Source organism: Coenobita brevimanus, chromosome 40, assembly GCF_032717465.1.
Source record: "Coenobita brevimanus isolate Jiangsu-jjx chromosome 40, ASM3271746v2, whole genome shotgun sequence".
Classification (NCBI taxonomy): domain Eukaryota; kingdom Metazoa; phylum Arthropoda; class Malacostraca; order Decapoda; family Coenobitidae; genus Coenobita; species Coenobita brevimanus.
In genome coordinates this window covers 7,025,777-7,041,116 of record NC_136993.1, presented here as the reverse complement: position 1 = coordinate 7,041,116, position 15,340 = coordinate 7,025,777, and the positions used below count along the sequence as shown (strand labels likewise).

At 39.6% G+C, this 15,340-nt stretch overlaps 1 protein-coding gene across 1 annotated transcript in view; it reads left to right on the top strand.

Moving 5' to 3' along the window:
- Positions 1–15,340, top strand: part of LOC145397269 (chondroitinase-AC-like) — a 147,750-nt gene that overhangs the window by 80,357 nt on the left and 52,053 nt on the right. The window contains exons 7-9 of the mRNA XM_080270467.1: positions 1,532–1,679; positions 8,607–8,724; positions 13,879–14,035. Coding sequence (XP_080126593.1) covers positions 1,532–1,679; positions 8,607–8,724; positions 13,879–14,035 — 423 coding nt within the window. The remainder of the gene's footprint in view (positions 1–1,531; positions 1,680–8,606; positions 8,725–13,878; positions 14,036–15,340) is intronic.

Genomic DNA, 15,340 nt, shown 5'->3' with positions numbered 1-15,340 from the left:
TCACCACACACACCGCCTCACATGCTGCACAGATTTCTTCTGTGAATATTTTGGAAACACCTTCCACCTCCCCCATCTGCTCCAAATCGTATTTACCTAATCGCTCCTCCACTTCTCACTTATATTCTAGCTTTTTTTTTTTTCCTTTTGGAACATTTCTACCCTCCTTGTCTGGATTATTTTCTCCTGTCCTTCCCTCCTTCTATTCCTCCACTGCACTTCAGCAGTTGAACCTTGACTTTAATCACCACCAAGCTGTGGTCAGAAAGTCCACTCCTCCAATCTCTGCATGCTTTTGAATCCAATACACACCTTCTCATTCTGTCACACACACACACACACACACACACACACACACACACACACACACACACACACACACACACACACACACAATCATTGCCTTCCGTTCATACAGTTCACTCCACCCTTCTCATCGCTCGCCATGTAAGAGGTGCTAAAGTTCCAGTAATTTGAATATTGTAGGAAAATAAGTTACCTTACCTCCTAGTTCTCACTGTCGCCTTCGAAGTAGTCCCTTGGGCATGTATACAGTGGTACCAACGTTTTTTTCCACGAGCCCATGCATCCCTGGAAGGCTTCAGGCGTGATGGTCATGAGCACTTCCTGCGATTCTGGATCTCGTATACCTATGGATCATTTTCTGCCTAAAGAGGGTATCTGGTAAATATTTTCCGCACCATGGCGCATGCATTCTAACCTGATAATGATCTCGAAACTGATTCATCTTAGTTAATGGCCAAGCCAGATGAGACTGAATGGCCGATTTAACTATACTCCTTGTACTCTAACTTGACCTATAATTGCTCTCTCTTCAACCTGAATACAGGTAGGCACCATATCAGGAAATTAATCTTAAAATATGATGGAATGGAGGTACAGCCATCTTTTTTAGCCTTTAAGCTACGTGAAATAAGATGCAAAAGGACGAAAATCTAGGTGAAGTTTGGGCGAAGAACCTACTGAAACAGAGGAGACTCATTCCTAGCAAATTTCACGCTACTGCAATTTCCAAGTATTATACACCTCTAAGTCATTTTAACGGCACTCCTTTGTGACTAACATCATATTCTAATTTTATTGTTACAGCTTAGATTTCCTCAAGGAGAGACGGACATTTTAGGCTGGGTTAGAGTAAGTTTAGGGCAAGAGTGACAGTTTTCAGGTATATTGTGAAGAATGATGGAAATTTTAAGGGGCAGTGGGAGGGGACGAAGTAGTCACAAGGTGACTTGGTGAGAGAGGAATTACAAAGGAAAACGAATGTGGATTTGAAGGTGGGTGCATGAGAGACATCGAATTCAAAGGGGAGGGGAGAGAGCGAAGTCAAAGTTGGAGTGAGGTAGGGGAGAGATGGAGGGAGGCCACAAAAGAAATTGAATGGGAATTATAAAGGAAATGTGAAAGAGCTAGGTCACAAACCAGTCAGTTGGTCGCCATTATGAGTCTCGAATGTTCATGATATTACAACTGTTCTGTGTTAACTATGATGTATATTACGTTCTTGTAGGAGGCAACTTTGGTCCCCGCGCTCTTCTGGGTGAGGTGGAGGGCCTGGTAAGGGGACAGACTTTCTTCTCAGGTCGCCATGCTGAGGTTAAACAGGAGCTGAACCGAGAGCTGGTACAGAGAAAACCCTGGGACGACGATGGCCTTAGGTGAGAGAGAGAGAGAGAGAGAGAGAGAGAGAGAGAGAGAGAGTTTGTGTGGGTGTGAGTGTGAAACTTACATATGTATGTACTTAAAGTGACCTTAACCTGACAGCACAAGATAAGGTGAGAATATGTGTGTGTGTGTGTGTGTGTGTGTGTGTGTGTGTGTGTGTGTGTGTGTGTGTGTGTGTGTGTGTGTGTGTGTAAATTTATGATATTACTGTTACAAGTGTGTGTGCAAGTGAAGTTTGTAGTGTTGTAGCTACTGTGTTATATTTATTTCAACCATCTGTATGTAGGACCAAATAGATTTAATTACTATGAAGTGTCACAGTTGACCTATTGCGACTTTTAGGCTAGTTGGAAGTGCAAAATATCAGCACTTACAATTTTCGTAGTTATGCCCGAGCCTGGGAAGCTTATGTTTGGTGTATGGGCGGAATATTACGATAAGCATACAGCCCAGCCCATCTGTCAGGCTTTATAGATGTTAACCCCTCAATGGTAGTGGGTACGGAATTCGTCGGGACCCTTAGGCTGGCCCCAGCACTATTTTTTCCAACTTAGGAAAATGATTATTTTTCTTTACCAAATTGAAGAGAAACATCTGGCGCACCTGACAATTCAATTTTTAGCTTCCTAGACCCATCCTGTGCTTCGCAATGAAACGCAAAAAGAAAAAAAAAATCGCAAAGTGGCTGCATACACGCCGGTGACAACTAAGTAGAGGAGTGAAAAAAATCTCACTATGAAATATCCATATTTTCACCCCCCAACGATTTCAGTGGTGCTGAAATGGTTTGAAATGGCTAGACATGTGTATTACGAACTAAATCAGTACATAATATGGGAGGTTTCATACAAAAATAATTATAATTTTTAAACCATTCTTTGATGTTTATTGTCTTTTTCTAAGTATTGTGTTATTTCTGTTGTGTGGGTGGTTTAGCTTGTGTCCAAAGAGAGGCGAGAGAGTGTTTTTAGACTCTAACCTAACAAGGATCCTCCTTTGTATGTACAGGTTGAACCACAGTGGCTAAAATTCGATACAATCAGCAATTAACCTCTTACATGAGGGAATTAGTGTGAAGGGAAGGATAGATTTTACAACCATATATCCACCAAAAGAACACCTTATATGTTCCTGATATGCTGTGCAAAACAAGAAATATGTATAGTGAACAAATTCAGTAAGTAATATTCGTACTTATAAATAAAACTATTGTTACACCCCTCACATCCAATTAGGAGTGTTCCAAAAGTCCTGATGCAGTTTTAACGTGAGTTAAACGGGAGAAGAGAAACACAGGTCTAACCCGTTCTAAGCCAGCCCTTCAACTGCCCAGCAGTGGCGTGAGGGGAGCCGGCTGCAAATTGTCATCACATTTCAAAATTCTCTGAGACTTGCAGTAATGGTCACGTAGGCATGACGAACTTACTACTAGATACATATACTGTTACACTTACACACTACTAGACTTACCGGTACATACATTGTTTTGGCTTTAGATTGCAAGTTTAAGAAATTATTAAAGTATGATTACAGTATAAAGTATGGTTACACTATCATAATTATGTTTTCCCTCTTTTTAAGCTTATAATGTTTATTCCTGTTTGTTTGTTTTTACTATGGGTGGTATAATTCACATGGAAAGGAAGAAGCAGGATGCTGTTTTTAGTCTGTTTCAAGACAATGGGTGCTGCTGTGTGTCCATAGGCTGAACCGTTGTGCCCAAGATTAGACACGACCCGAGATTAGCACCTCACATGAGGAAACTAGTGTGAATGGAAGGGAAGGTTTTACATCCAAATATTCACCACAAGAACACTTCATATGTTGCAGAAATGCTTGTGCAAAACAAGAAATATGTTAGATGAACAAATTCAGTACATAATATATGTACTTATAAAAAGAAAATCATATTTTTGAATGTTTTCCTTCTTTTTAATGTGTATAATATTTATTCCTGTTTTTTTTTTTTTTTATTCTGGGTGGTTTTGGAAAGAGAGGAGAAGGAAAGAGAGGAGAATGATAATGGGTGAAGCTGTGTAGTGACAACCCTTATGGTCAAAAATGTTAAGGCCAAAAATAAACATGGTGGGCTGGGGAAGGGGAGGTAAAAGGTTGGTGAGGTTGTAAGTTGTAGCTGTAGGTACAATAAATATGGAATATGAATATTATTTCTGCAGATGCATGAAAGTAAGAGGAAAACAGTACAATAGAAAATAATGACACAAATAAAATGAAAAAAAAAAAAAAACTTGCCTTTTACGCTGTAGGGTCGGGGGTTGTAGAGTGGGGAGAGCGAGGGAGCGTGCAGGATGCTTGTCTCTCTCCCTTCCTTCCCAAGTCAAAAGCAAACATTTATATGCAGTCACTGTCTGGGAAACACACTTTCTTCCTTTTCTTGACTTTCCTACTTTCTTACACATACACTAATATTTGAGGGGAGCGAAAGCTGGACATCCGCTCATAATTGTTTCACGAGGTGTGCTGCCCAGCTGAATGGTTTGTGTCAGCATCTCCCAGCATCTCCCAGACCATTCCCTATCGTAAACTGTTCGCAGTTTTTTGCGGGTCGCGTCGCGCTGCATCGACGCTGCCAGCCATCCTTTGGTAAAATGTCATTCGACATCGGCGGCCAGTTAGGGGTTACTAACCTTTTACCTTTTAATAACGTTAATATTTTTTTCTCTTTCTCCAGAACCTAGTTCATGAATTCTATTTCTTATATCATGATTCACAAAACCATTATCACACCACAACATTGTTTAATTAAATATTAAATTTGATTCACTTAACAAAAATGGGTGAAAATAACTTTGGAATAATCTTCCATAGGCCCCATGCTAATTATTACTAAATATCATTTTTGCTGAAAATAAGGAATATACAACATCAAAGACTGTCCACTTTGTTCCAAGTTTTTGAGAAATTGCTTTTAATAATTTTTTTTCTACAGTTTAATGGATGCATAGCAATGTTCAGGAAGTGCTGGATATTAGGTCAATGCTAGTTGTATAGCAATTTAATATATTTTAAAGGCAATATGCGCTAATACTACGAAAATTTTCAGTGTAGATAAATGATATACCTTTTAGCATAGGTTTACTTGCAAGTGGTCATTTAGTATGGAAAGATATATAGTTGCCAATTATTCTTCCCCTTTTACTTTCTTTCCCTCTTAATATATCATTCCTTCCATAGGCTTATTATTTGCTTTTCTCTTTCACCTATATCCCTTATCATTCCCTCTTCTCTTTTTCTCCACCTCCATCATTCATCTTGCCTGTTTTTCACCATTAATTTCTAATTTCACACTTTCGATCCTGGAGTCCGTGATGGCTAGGTAGATAGCAAGTGCGTCTACCAATGTCCTGTCCTGGTTGCAGATTTCTGTTCTTTTTTACATCTATGCACTAAGTACCAAATTTGATTTTACCAAGAACATTCTTCCATACTTTCTGTCATCTTTTTTATTTTACTCTAGACAAACTTAAGCTATCCTGACCTAATCTAACCTAACAGATTAACCTGACTTATAAACTAATCTAACATGATGCCAAAAAAAAAAAAAAAACATAACCGAATCTGTTCTGTCCAGGAGAAGAAAAAATGAAAAATATTGCACACTGAACGGAAATCAGTGACCAGGTACAGTCCCATCCTGGGGTGGACATTAAGTAAGCGCAGGAGTATGTCCTTTCATGTGTTCTCACTTGATTATACTTTGTTGAGGTTGCCACGATGACTGAGTCACAAACTCCATCACACACAAACATAGTCGCTACAACACAATTGATCACTTAATGGTATTTGGTTACACAGAATGTCAAAATATGGATACTGATAACATCGTAGTATTAACATGAATCGCCCATACAGTATTACATTATCTGTGATAATGGCTTTGACAAAAGAGCAAGTACTTGCTGATGATTGTTGTGCTTCGATTTCGCCATATATATCGAAACTATCTATCTCTCTATTGCCAGACGCCATAATCCCGTAAGGGGCGGCCATTTGACTTTCAGTTATTTGTTTTACAGGGAAGGGCACTAACCCTCCACTTGTTGACACATAGGGAGCTACAATATCGAAAATCATCCATTATGCTGCAGTGTTTCAGGACTGTCTTATTACTGTCTTTATTTACAGGTAATTCGAAGCATAACATTGTTCAGAAAGTAATTTAAATTACGTTAATCCTTTTTCACATGATATTCGTCTATTTAACACCTAAATGACCGCCGACATCGAACGATTCTTTACCGTAGCATGGCCAGTGCCAGTGACGCAGCACGATCTGTAAAAAACTGTGAAGAATTACGAGAAGGGAACGAAAAACTGGGAGATGTTGACACAGACCTACTCTACCCTTCAAACCACTCAGCCGGTCAGTACATCTCGCGAATCAGTCATCAGCGAATGTCCATCTTTTGCTCCGATTAAGTTTTAGTGTAAGAAACCAAAGAAAAGAAAAGCCAAGAAAAGAAAGAGTGTTTCTTAGACAGTGACTTCTTATCAACATTTGCCTTTGACCTGGGAAGGAAGGGAAGAGAGATAAGCATCCCTCTGCTCCTTTGCTCTTCCCACTCGAGAACCCACAACCCTACAAGCATAAAAGGAAAGTTGTTTTTTTTTCATTTCCTCAATTTATTTCCATCATTCTTTCTTTTATTCTGTTAGTTTCCTCTTATTTTTTATCTGCAGGAAAAATATTCATATTCCTTGTTTATTGTGCTTACAACTACTTACATCACCATCCCTCGTCCCTCCGTACCCAGCACAGAGTGCTATTCTCTGGCCTTATCGTTTTTTGACCACGAGATTTGTACCTAAACACACACAGCTGCACCCATTATCTCTCTTTTGGCACGCGCTATACCGCCCAGAGCAAAAGCACAACTCCATACAGGAATAAACATTATAAGCATTATGAAGAGGGAAAACATTCATAATAATGATATTGTTATTACAAGTAGAAATTTTGTGTACTGAATGTGTTTAGTTTCCATATTTCTTGTTTTGTACAAACATTTCAGCAACAAATGAGCTGTTCTTGTGGCGAATAAATGGATGTAAAACCCTCCCTTCCCTTCACGCTAATTCACTCTTGCATGGTACTAATCTCGAGTCATATCGAATTTTGGCCGCGACATTTCAGCCTATAGACACACAGCAGCACCCTAATCTGGTAACAGATTAAAAATAGCATCTTCACTCTCTATTTAGGCACACACTACACCACCCAGACTACACAACTAACTCCATATATAAACACTATAAACATCAAAAAGTAAAAAAAAAAAATCACAATTATATTGTAATAAACGTCGCATATTATGTGCTCATTTTGTTCGTATTACATATTTATAATCATTCCAAACCATTTCAGCAACATTGATTTTTCTTGCTTTCTTTCTTTCTTTTTTTTTTTTTTTTTTGAAACTATGGATACTTATAAGTGTGGTGCATTTCCATGGTTTTCACAGGGATGTCCACATTCGTTTTGCAAAATTTTCCATGACTGATCACGAATCACAGAATGGGTTTAGGAAGCTTAAAAAACAAAAAAATACGTTGCCAGGTGTGCCAGACGATTCTCTTCATGTTGATTAAAAAAAAAAATATTCGAAACTTAACAACATAATGCCTGCGACGGCCAGGGGGGTGGGGGGCATCAATTTCTAGAGGCATGGCCACAGAGGGGTTTACAGCAGTTTGCTCTTATACTAAGAAAATCGTCAGTGTCAGTATTCCGAACTTTCCTCTAGTTCAAAACTCGTAAATGGTCAATTTCCACACACATCTCACACTCCAAAAACCTTCCATAACAACGAGTATGTCTGTGTGGGGGACAGTGGATGGTGGTGGATCACTTATTCAGTTGCAGAAAATGGTGTTCTTAGGTCAGATGGATCATTTGCTCTTTACAACCCCTAGCTCACAGAGTCTGGAGGTTACTTTTCCATTTTATTCTTCCCATTTCCCAAAGAGTCTGCGGGACTAACTGTCCGAACTGTAAGGGTGACATATTAAACTAATAAACCCCATCAGTACTGAAGTATTTTTGGAAGTTTAATGAAATAATTTGGCCACACACACACACACACACACACACACACACACACACACACACACACACACACACACACACACACACACAGAACCATTACGTCACCTGCATTCTAGGATATAAAGCAGGGCTTATTGAGTTTAGTCATGTTGTCTGTCCATGTCCCGTGGTCAGCCTCTACATTTTATATTATTGTCGGTTTATTTCCATCTTTTGGAACTTGGCCATTCTCACAACTCAAATATTAAGTTGTGATTGCTTGAAATTTGGTGAGTCTCAGTATGCCATTCGTTTGAGTGTCCATGATTACTAATCACATTTACTAATCAGTCTTACTATGCTTGGCCATTAACTAAGCTGAAGAGGGGTTACCAGTCTTTTTCGGGTGAGAACAAATGCACAATTCACACATGCATGCACGCTGTCTTCCCTCCACCTCATCCTCTGCTTCTCTTCACCTCCTCATTATCTTCCTCTCTTTATGTCTGTTCCTTGTATCTACCTATTTCTATCAGTATTTCTCCCTTGCTTTGATAATCCTTCTATTTAATGCCTCCAACTTTATCGCTTCTTCCTCAGCTCCGATCTACCTCCGACGTTCCATTCATTTCTCACCTCCCTTTGCCTTTCCTTTTCTCTGCATCATTTCCCTTCCTTACTTACTTCATGGCCTCCTTCACTCATAACAGTATTTTTAAACATCTATTTTATATTATTTATTCTTGCAAACAGGTATTGGTTTTCTTCTGGAATGCAGATTTTAACTTTTTTTTTTTTATGGGGGGGTGATATGACAGAGTTGTTACATCGCCAAGTTATTACTTATTTATTCAGTTCTTTATCTCTCCACCAGGCCAGATGGTTGTCTGCACCAGCACTGCCCTGGAGGTAACCACAGCACAGAGAACGGGTACCTTGACCACAACCTGGGTCTCATCTACAACGGCAACTATGGCAAGGAGATGCTCAGAGTACGTGCTAGAATCCGTGAAGCTTGATGTGCAATGCTGTATTTTATTTTATTATTTGTTTATTTGTTTACTTATTTAATTACTTACATTTCAGTGTATGACTTTGCTTCCTTTCTGGCCTATCATTCAGTTCTTCCATCATTTTCTTTTCTCACTTTGTACTACCTCCCTGCGGTTAGAGCAAAATCCTCAAGGTACAGGTTCAAATCCACATTATTATTCTCTAATTTCGAAAGTGATATTAGATGTAGCCTGTGTTCGGGCGGCTTAAATGGGGATGTGACTTATTCAGTAGGGCAAACTTTGCTTAGTATCTCTCTTATAATTTTTTTCTTTTGCCCTCTGTACCCTTCCTTACTCTGCTGTGGGATGGGAAAGGAGGCCTGAGTGATGATGATGGTGATGATTAAGTTTTGTCTCTCCTATTCGTGTCCGTGACTTCTTTCCATTCTTTTTCTCAAAATTCATTTCTATATTTTTCTTCCTCAGTGACATTAACGGAAATGAGATACTCGGGGTATGGGTTCCAATCGGCAGTTTTTTGTGCCTCACTTTTTACTATAGCTCCAATGTCCGATTTCCTTTAAGTCCTCTTTCTCTATAGTCTTTAGTTTTATTATCTGTTTCTTACCCCTTCTTTAGCTCTCCATCATACACTAGAGCGTGTGTGGCATAGAGATGTTATGGGGTTTGTTTCAAGTTTATCAAAGTCTCTCTCTCTCTCTCTCTCTCTCTCTCTCTCTCTCTCTCTCTCTCTCATGGAATCCTAGATGCTTCATTACTTCTTCAACAATTCCATAGTAGGGAGACAATTCCATAATAGGGTGATCCCTTGAATAATCTCCTTGCTTCTTCGCAGGTTAGACTTCCTTACCTCATTTTTAAGCTTGATTTTTTTTTAATTGACTGACATTCTATTCTTCATTCATTGATCCCCTTCTTCCTTCATTTAACACATTGCCGTTTGGGATTTGAACTGAATCATCTTCAGGTCTGGATTCTGTTCGTTTTTTATGTTAACTTACACATAAACATTGCTTACAATTCTGTCTATCTATCTGTCTGTCTATTGCCAAACGCCTTAATCCAATAAGACATAGCCACAAACACGTTGATCTGTCCTCTTCCATTAAGCTACCCTCCCTCCAACTCACACCCATTCCCGCATGTATCTCTCCATTCCATCCTTCTGTCTTTTCCTTGGTCTCCCCTTCCTGCTCTCCCCCTCCTCCTCACTTCCGTTGACTTTTCTAGTTAGTCACTTATTCTTTATCCTTCCCACATGGCCGAACTATCCAAGAATATTAAATTCTCTTAACACATAATGACAGCATCACGAACGCAAACGTAAATTACAAAATTGAATCAGATGGTGACATTCAAATCTCTACCCTACCAACACACAACTTTCACGTCACCTCCATCTGCGTGAAGATAAACATCTACCAGCCTTCTTTGTGTTACCCTTTCCATCATACCCTGCTTATAATACAACACCTTACGTCTATGGTACCGCTTGACCTTTTCAGTAGATAGTATATTTTACTTTATTATTACTAAAGACACAACATTCTGTGGAGTTCTATTGACATTGTGGAGATTATTATTATTATTATTATTTTAAGATTTGGAAGGCTGGAATTCCGGACTGTTCGAGATAGATACATGAAAAATTCAGCAATAATGTATCTTATCGGCAGGCTTCTTTTTACATATTTTTTTCTTTCCTAGCACTAGCACTCTCAATGTTATATTTTAAACATTTTCCCCTCAGGTGCAGCAAAAACTACTGAATCGTTTGCTCTGCCAATGATCCTGTATGTAGTCGTCAACATATACTAGTGCAGCTGGGTGTGGATATTAAGATCCAAGAAAGAGTTTTTTTAAGATATTGAGGATAATCAAAATGGTCGCCACATGCCTGAAAGTGCTAAATAGGAAAGCATTTTGCCGATTATGACCAAATTCGGTGAAAATGTAGTGGGTCATGAGTGACCATGGTTTGCATAGTATGAATGACCTTGACCTTGATATCAAGGTCGTAGGATAAAGTCTGTAAAAAAATTCGAGTCATACCAAAAGTTCCTTAATATTCCTTCTACAATGATAAAAGTATTTTCAGAATCCTAAGAGTGTCTGCTTTGTAAGATTTCATAACAGTATTTATGACATCAATATTTCATGATGGTTTTTGACGGTTTTTTGACCTAAATTCCCACACATATGGATTTTCGTTAGAACAATAATCTTGACACTTCTCTCTACACATTCAGTTGATAGTGTATTATTAATAATGCACCACTTACCACAACCACTCTTAATTCTGTGTATTTTTCAATGACTGTACACCATATCTGATATACAAGTGTGGATTTTTTTGTCATCCTAATCTGGAAAGAGGTTTTATCATGTGGAATGTGGAATTCTTTCAGTACTGCTTCAGTAATTTCAGAATTCTAGTTATTATTATTATTATTATTATTATTATTATTATTATTATTATTATTATTATTATTGTTATTATTATTATTATTATTATTATTATTATTATTGAGCGAATGAGAAGACAAGTGTTGGATGCAAGAGTGTGGAGAGGGTGGGGGAATGAAGTCTCGGACCATCACTTAGTGATGGCCAAGGTAAGGCTGCAAAGAAAATGGTTGAAGAGACGAAGGGGAAGACAGGAGGAAACAGCTCCTGTGAGAAGAGTGGAGAAGCTGCAAGATAATGAGAAAATGGCAGAATATAAGAGCATAGTGGAAGAAAGATTGGGAAAGTATGAATTAGAGCAGATGGAAGGGGTGGAAGAAGTATGTAAGATATTCACGGAAGAGATAGGAGCAGCGTGTAAGGTGGTTTGTGGAGTGAGGAGGAGATGCAAGGGTGTGCAAGGGACAGCATGGTGGAATGATGAGGTGAAACGAGCTGTGGAACAAAAGAAGGTTTATAGTGAATGGCTAGTGCGTAGAGGTAGGGGAGAAGATGAGAGAGAGAAGAGAGAGGTATATGTGAGCAGGAGAAGGGAGGTGAAGAGACTGGTGAAGGAAAGTAAGAAGAAAGTTGATGAAGAATTTGGGAGGAATCTGAGTGTGAAATGGAGGGAGAGTAAGAAATTGTTTTGGAAGGAGGTAAAGAAAGTAAGGCAGTGTTTGTGGAGAAGAGAGAGAAATTGAGGAGATGGAAGGAGCACTTTGAGGATTTAATGAATGTAGAGAGTGAGAGCAGTGTGAGTATAAGTGGTTGGGGAATGGCTGGAAGAAGATGAGAATAGTGGAGGGAGGACGAGATCAGTAGGGCAGAAGTAGTAGAAGCAATGAAGAAGATCAAGATGGGAAAGGCCCCAGGGATTGATGGAGTGTGTGGTGAAATGCTGAGGTATGGGAGAGAGATGGTTGTGGAGTGGATATGGAAGTTGTGTAGATTGGCTTGGGAAGAGGGAAGGGTTCCAGAGGACTGGAAATCAGGTATAATTGTTCCTTTATACAAAGGAAAAGGGGAGAGAGAAGTATGTGGTAACCATAGGGGTATTTGCCTTCTTAGTGTGACTGGAAAAATATATGGTAGAATTCTCATTGATAAGGTTAGGCATATGACAGAGGAGCTAGTTGGAGAAGAACAAGCGGGATTAAGGAAGGGAAAAGAGTGTATAGATCAGATATTTGTTCTAAGATGTTTAGTGGAGAAATATGTAGAGAACGGAAAGAAAGTGTATGCTGCCTTCATGGACTTGGAGAAAGCTTATGACAGAATAGATAGGCATGGTATGTGAAGGTATTAAGAATATATGGAGTGGATGGGAAATTGTTGAGTGCTGTGTAGAGTATGTACGAAGGAGCTACGGCTACGGTGCGAGTGGATGTTGAGCTGAATGAGTTGTTTTATCTCAGTGTGGGACTAAAACAGGGTTGTGTGATGTCTCCATGGCTGCTTAATATATACATGGATGGGGTTGTAAAGGAGGTGCAAGGTAGGGCAGTGGATGTGGGGGTGGCTCTAATGAATGAGGGTGAGATTTGGAAGATTCCTGTGTTACTGTTTGCTGATGATACAGTTTTGTTGAGTGAAGATGAATGGGAGTTGCACGGTTTGGTGAATGAATTTGGGACAGTGTGTAGGAAGAGGAATCTGAAAGTTAATGTAAACAAGAGTAAAGTTATGGTGTTTGAGAGGAATGAAGTCACATAATGTACAGTGAGGTTGGATGGTGAGGATATGGTGAATGTGAGTGCATTCAAGTACTTGGGTAGTGTGATGAGTAAGGATAGAACGTTGGGAGATGAAGTGCGTGAAAGGGTACAGCATGGAAGGAAGGTTGTTGGTTCAGTGAAAGCAGTGATGAGAAATAGGGAGGTGAGTATGGAAGTTAAGATACCACTGCATGATAGTATTGTGATCCCTACCCTGACTTATGGAAGCGAGGCGTGGACCTTGCAAGAGGGGAACAAATCAAGAGTGAGAGCAGTGGAAATGATTTACTTGAGAGTAGCATGTGGAGTGACATGGAGGGACAGGTTGACGAATGAAGAAGTGAAGGAACGTTGTGGGGTGGATGTGGATGTTGTTGAGAAGATTAGGAGAAATACACTGAGGTGATTTGGACATGTGGAGAGAATGGAGAATGAAAGACTGAATAAGAGGGTGTATGTAGGTGAGGTGGAGGGAGGGAGAGGGAGGGGTAGACTGAGGATGATGTGGAGAGATGGAATTGAGAGGTATATGAGGGAGGAGGGATTGAGTTGGGGGGAGGGTAGTCAAATGGTGGGTGACAGAGCGATTTAGAGGCTTTTTGTCTGCGGCCACCCTGTGCGGGATTAGGGCGTCCGGCTATAGATAGGTAGATAGATTATTATTATTATTATTATTATTACTACTACTACTGCTACTACTACTACTACTACTCCTACTACTATTTTATCTACTGCAGACGCTTTATTCAGATTAGGCGTGCCTTTTGTACGGCATAGGTGACTGAAACCTACCTCCTAGTGCTTTAAAAGCCAATCCATTCTGAATACAATTGTCTGTTTCGATCACTACACCTCCGTCAGTTCCTCCTTTCATCTCTCTTCCCCCATTCAGTTGAATAAAACGCCTGTCTTTCCCTCACTCCACCTCCCTAAGTTCCTCCCCTAATTTCTCTTCCTTGCCATACAGTACCTGTCCGCCTTCTTCCCATGGTTCACCCAAACAAGCGAGGATTTCGATGATAAAACGATCGAGGGCCTCTTCGCTGCCTATCTCGAGTGTAACCAGTGGCTCTTCAGAGGACACACATTTGAGCCCACCTCCACAGGCCGTGTCATCACTGGAGGTAGGAGAAACATGTACGGTTACAGACAACACTTACTTAATAGTCCTTTCTACTTGGTTTGGCCTTGAAATTAAAGAAAATGCTGCAAATTTACTAATATCCATATGTGAATTATCGGTATCGCATCATTATCTGTATCAATCGCCCTTAGTTTACATTAGGAAGGAGGGCGGGGAAGAGACGTAATAATTTCATCACCATTACCACACCGGAAAATAAGCATGATGTTTGACCAGTACTGGTGCATGTCCAAACACTTTACAGTATTCTATGTTCATTCATAGTTTTTATTCATATCCTATGGTATTTGATTGTACTTCTGCAGGTTAGGATACTTTTGGGAAATACTGTGTCATTTATTGCGAAAGGGTTAAGATATTTTGTGGGTTTGTACTACATTACTCGCAATTTCAACTTTTCGTATAGGATTTGCCTCTGTTAATATGAATATTATGATATTTACTGTATCATATAATTGCGGAAAATGAAGGACAAAGAAACAAAGCAAACGTCCCTTCTCAGTTCTCTAAAAACTCAGACAATGGGGCGCACGGAAATAGTGTATTAGACAGGCCACCTGAAGGACATTTAACAGGAAATGCATCAATCAGTAACAAAACAAAGTGCTTATGCTAAGATATAAAACAAATATTTCAGTTATTTACATGTATTACTTCATTAATATTTAAATATTTACCCGCATGTGAATGCATTTATAAAAGATGTTGTGGCTTGATCAGTAACACACTCGTATTGCGGTGCATGTCTTCCAGGTTCAGGTTGGACTCCAAATGGCAGTAGACATTACCTGTGGGTGCTGGTTGTTTACTTTTTCATATGTTCGCATATGTTTACACTCTGTAATTTCTACCAAAGGTATACATAGCCATTACGAAATTTCAAGTTTTAAATCCATCAGTTTCTCCAGATATCATTTCTTTATTCTTATTTCTGTTGCATGGGGATGAGTTTATCATATATCACTCTCCCCCTGAGAAGAACATCCGATCCTACTGCTTACTGAGGAAAAATATGTAGATTCATATGTAAATACTAGTCTAGCAGTCACCAATCCACCTGTCACTGACTGACTAACTGAACTGAATTTCCAATCTAAGCTGATGAGAGCAAGTGTCATCCACCTGAGGTAGTTGTTGCCATTAAGTATCTCCGGTCTGTCTGGCCAAGCAGACCCATCAACCACAGGCAAGTAACCCCCCTGCGGGACCATTCTGTGCAGAGAACAGACGTTCCCTTGCGGTAGATGGAGTCTCACCACAGCCTGGAGTGGGAAGGTTTGGTTAC